The sequence below is a fragment of the Gossypium hirsutum genome, chromosome A11, assembly GCF_007990345.1.
Source record: "Gossypium hirsutum isolate 1008001.06 chromosome A11, Gossypium_hirsutum_v2.1, whole genome shotgun sequence".
NCBI classification, from domain to species: Eukaryota; Viridiplantae; Streptophyta; class Magnoliopsida; order Malvales; family Malvaceae; genus Gossypium; species Gossypium hirsutum.
In genome coordinates this window covers 115,477,767-115,482,552 of record NC_053434.1, presented here as the reverse complement: position 1 = coordinate 115,482,552, position 4,786 = coordinate 115,477,767, and the positions used below count along the sequence as shown (strand labels likewise).

At 34.6% G+C, this 4,786-nt stretch overlaps 1 protein-coding gene across 3 annotated transcripts; it reads right to left on the bottom strand.

The window, feature by feature from the left end:
* Positions 1-588: 588 nt before the first annotated feature.
* LOC107886703 (uncharacterized) lies at positions 589-3,307 on the bottom strand. Of its 3 annotated transcripts, none has more exons than XR_005904512.1 (3): positions 3,059-3,307; positions 2,751-2,900; positions 589-1,989 (listed from the first exon to the last, which is right to left on the bottom strand). XR_005904512.1 is itself a non-coding variant. In XM_016810757.2 (2 exons), exon 2 carries the CDS (start codon positions 1,960-1,962, stop codon positions 1,525-1,527), a length of 438 nt encoding a protein of 145 aa, XP_016666246.1. In that variant the 5' UTR covers positions 1,963-1,980; positions 2,751-3,046; the 3' UTR covers positions 589-1,524. The 3 variants fall into 3 exon arrangements, 1 of the variants encoding a protein (XP_016666246.1); XR_005904511.1 differs by having other exon boundaries at positions 589-1,980; positions 3,059-3,305; XM_016810757.2 differs by lacking the exon at positions 3,059-3,307 and having other exon boundaries at positions 589-1,980; positions 2,751-3,046.
* Positions 3,308-4,786: the final 1,479 nt, after the last annotated feature.

Sequence of the window (4,786 nt, the reverse complement as noted above, 5' to 3'; positions counted from 1 at the left end):
GATTCTCAGAAAATTCTCAATGGAGAATTGCAAGCCTACCAACACACCAATAGCTGTTGGAGGAAAGCTATCGAGTCAAGAGTTTTTTGAACCAGTGTGTGAAACAACTTACAGAAGTCTGATTGGTTGTTTGTTATATCTTATTGCCACTAGACCAGACATAATGTATGCTGTGAGCTTACTCTCGAGATTCATGCATTGCTGCAATGAAAGTCATTTTAAAGCAGGCAAGAGAATTCTCAGGTACATTAAGGGAACCCTGAGCTATGGAATGTTGTATACCAAGGCCAAGCATTCAAATTTGATTGGTTACAGTGACAGTGATTGGGCAGGCTCAGTGGACGATATGAAAAGCACTTCAGGCTATTTTTTAATCTTGGCTCAGCAGTATTTTGTTGGAGTTCAAAGAAGCAAGCACTGGTGGCTCAATCTACCGCAGAAGCAGAATATGTAGCAGCTGCTGCAGCAGTCAATCAAGCCATTTGGCTTAGAAAAATTCTAGTCGATCTCAACCTTGAACAAGAGGAAGCAACAGAGATAATGTGTGACAATCAATCAGCTGTTGCAATTGCAAAGAACCATGTTTTTCATGGGAGGACAAAACATTTTAACATTAAGCTTCATGCAGTTCGAGAAATGCAACAAGCTCATGAAGTGAAACTGGTTCATTGCAGTTCTGATGAACAATTAGCTGATATTTTAACAAAACCTCTTAATGTTTCAAGGTTTCAAAGCTTAAGAATGAATATGGGAGTTAGCAACATGCTAACCAAGGAGGAGTGTTGAAAGGTGGTTAGCATGCAGCATTGAAGACCACCATGCAGAAGCAGCAGTTTGCACGAGAAAGCAAGGATGTTTAGTTCCATTTTGAATCTTTTTTGTTTATGTAATGTAACCTAGTTCATTTTGAACTATGACAAGATGATATTTGATGTAAACTTGATGGTGATTGAGCTGTTTACCAGCTTTATTCATTTGCACAAGCTATCATTCCAATTTACTAGGAAACTAAGTGGTAGTAGGTATAGTTTTGGTTAACCTACTGTCTTGACAAGCTAGAAGCTTGATTTATGTATTGGCATTAAGCCATTTTTTTTTGATGAATGAATTTAATCAAGTTTTCATTCAAAAAACTCTCTTCATTCTTCTTGCTTTATTCTCTTTAGTTTTCTGTTTGTTTCAGCTTCAAGCCACGACACTTGCTGCTCAAGCAATTGGCTGAAACTTCTTGTTAGTTGCTCTCAGCTCCAACAATGATCACAGACCTACGCTTTCGTGACAATGCTTCAAGCAGCATCCCTGCCCTTGTTATTTCATCTTCATCACCACAAAAGCTTACTCCAATCTTACTTGCCATGTCTTTTTGTAGTTTAGCAATACTCATCTCCTTGGATACAGTGATCCAAATCACAATATCGAACTTCTCCCTCTCTTGTAAGAGTTGATTGTTTATAAGTTTCATGATGCTTGTTTTCCCCACACCACCCATCCCCCAAACTCCAATCTTTCCAACCTCATCATCCATCAAGCACTTCCAAATCTCTTCCATACAGGCCTTTGTACCTTCACCCGATAATCTTGTTGTAGACAAAACCTGTCCAATCCATGAGGATTGTCAACCACCAAATCTTCCTCAAATTTGCCTTGTTGAATAAGTTCCCCAACTTCTCTTGTCCTCTTTAACACATCGTCCGCATGAAATCCACGTGTAAGAGTACTGCTTTCACCGATTTGTTCATTAAGTTTTTGAACTTCGCCATTGATTCTTTCAACGTTTTCCAACCATATCTGGACCTCCGTCTTGAGTTTCTTTCTAGGCTGCAGCTCTGCTTTCATTCTAGAATCTATATCTTCCTTCACACCATTCAATTCCATTACTTTCCTTTTCAGGTCATTCATATGCTGATTAAGGCTTCTGTTATTGTCCCAGTGTTTATCAATCTTATTCAGAGCTAATCCCATGGCTGTAAGTTAAGAGTACTGCATAACCTGTAATATGTTAGAAACTAAATAATAATACATAGTCAGCTGTATGTATCTAACCATGGCTAAAAAATAACATGATCTTTTTAACAGATTCCACAAGAAATTTCACAAGTTATAAAGATGTAATCAAGAAATTTTCCTACACAAATGATGAAATGAAATTAATAGAAAATAGATATCTAGAGTTAATCCAAATAAATTACCATAAGGAATTCTAAAATGTTTTTACTTGATTTTTAATGCAATAACAGCTTTTTTTGTTTCAGTGTCATTTTTCATAGTATGTTAACATGCTAAAATATCCACTTACTGTTATTAAGCTCCGAATAGTAGATTACAAATTTGTAAATTATACTTTAGAAAGCAAATCCTAATCTCAGTTCCAATGCTAGGATAATTTTTCTTCTTTTACTCTTCTACAGTAAAATGTGCCTAATGGGATCTTGGAGGCACATGAACTGTAGTTGTACCAAGTTAGAACACAATAATAAACAATTTGTATCAAGTTGTAGTTAGTGAGCTCTGTTATAGAGTCTTGATTTTTCTATATTCGAACACATATGTCTTCAGATATAAGATAGATAGATGTGATCTTCATAGTATATGAAAATAACTGACATTCACCCTTGAATTGGGCAACATATATAGTTAATGAGCATGGAGCAAAAAGCAATATATGTCATTGCAAGCATGAAAAGGAACCAAGTTTGTTGCAGTTTATGAGACTTGAAAGAACAATAAAAAAGGTGAAATTCAATAAATACCTTTTCTGACTAACTTGTTGGATGGGTGATGATGACCACAAATGAGGAAAGCCAGCAAAAGACGTCGCTGATAATATGATGGGAAACTGGTAGAAGGGAGCCACTCCAAAGGGTTTTGTGTAGCTGCCTTTCACTCACCTAAACTTTCACCTACAACACAATGGAAACCACTGCTGAAAGCTGATGAAAAGTAGGGAAAATATAAACACCGATGAATTTTAACTAATTTTTTTTTAACTGAAATTATAGTAAGTTGCAGTTTAAGAGGTTTGAAAGAAGAATAAAGAGGTGAAATTCAAAAAATATACCTGTTCTGAGTAGCTTGTTGGATGGTAGACGAAGAAAGCAGCAAATGAAGGTCGTACGAAAATTTGGGGAAGCTTGGCTGCAATGACTTTAAGAAAAGCAAATTAAAGCTTAGTTTGAAATAAATATATATATATATGGTCAAGGAAGGCTGCTATGAAACTCTAGTAATAAATAAAGCTTGTTGGATGGGAGATGATGAGCAGCAAATGAAGGTCCTGATAATATGATGCCAAACTGCTAGAAAAAGGAGCCACTCCAAAGGATTTTCTATACTTGCCCCCTTGAATCACCTACAACCCAAAGGAAACCGGTGCCAAACTCACTCATATAATCAATCAAATCAAATTATTTGGATTAAAATCACTTTGAATTATGTTTTATTTAATGAAAATTTTGGAGTATTTAAGACTCCACTAATAAAATTATAAAAAGTAATACGCGTTCCCCTTAGCTTATAGTAAATATATATAAATTAAGAATTAAAACAAAACATATAGCAACTCAACAAATACTTAATATTACGACTAAAATAGCAAAAAAAAGCTATTTTTTAAAAAAAAATTACGGAAATAGATCAAATTTCTGAAAGTTTACGGGAATAGGTCAATTTCATTAAAATGCTTTCAAGAGAAACACAGAAAAACTCTTCTAACTGGAAACATTTTCCCTGTTTTATTAGGGTTTTCTAGTTATTTAGAGTTTTTAAGGTTTTAAGGTTAGGTATTGGGATTTTAAATTGATAAAAATTTTAATCTTATTATTGTAATAATTGAATTTGATATTTAAAATATTCGTATTTACACCAATCGTATATTATTTTTTATTAAAAATCGAAAATAGCAATACTGAAAAACTATTTTTGACGAGATGGGTTTTGAAAAAATATCCTGAGAATCTCGGGATATCTTAAACATTTCTGAAAAAGTGACCCGGTTAATGGGGTTGATATTTGTAGAGAAAAACGCTCTAAAAAGGATGCACTGTTAGCAAAGTATTGAAAATGCTTCCAATTGAACACTCTTTCGATGCTGCTGTTGATAGTGCATCTTGCTTGGAGCGTTTTTTCTTTACAAATTTCAACCCCCATTATTTGGAGCATTTTTTTAAGAATCAAATAGGATGTTCCTTTGGGCTATAAATGTAACATATTTCAGTCTCTGGTGGCATAAGCCGAGGAAATAAAATTTGAAAAAGTTCAGAAGAATAAAAGTTTGCAAGGAAGGCATAAGTTGGAGTAACGATACTGTTTGTATAAAAAGTAAGCATAAGCATAAGCATAAGCATTAATATTTATTTGAAGCAATATATTTTTTGCATAATGTTTTTATTTCGAACTTCTCTCGACAAATAATTTGGTTAAAAATAAGTGGATGGATTAATGCTATTATTTATTATGATGGTGGGGTCCGTGACACCAAGAATGGCGTGGTTTTTTATCGAAGAACACAACGAGGCTAGCTTTTAACCAGAACATAGAGTTGCAAGAACTTCGGAAAAAAAATTAGGTGAAAAATCGTCAGATTTAGCCAGATGAGAGTATCATCTATAAAGTATTGATTTTTTTCTTTGGTCGATCCCGTGAGATGTGACACTTTCAATATCAAATGTGCTCAAGGCTAAGAGGTTAGTGCATACTCACATCAACAGTGGGTCACTGTTTCTCGAGTTGAAATTTGTAAGGTCAGACGTAGGCATTCGGTCGTCAACATCTCTTCCTATTCAAGAGG

Bases quoted from the DNA above. Each gene is read 5' to 3' on its own strand.
- LOC107886703 (XM_016810757.2), bottom strand. From the start codon at position 1,962: ATGGGATTAGCTCTGAATAAGATTGATAAACACTGGGACAATAACAGA.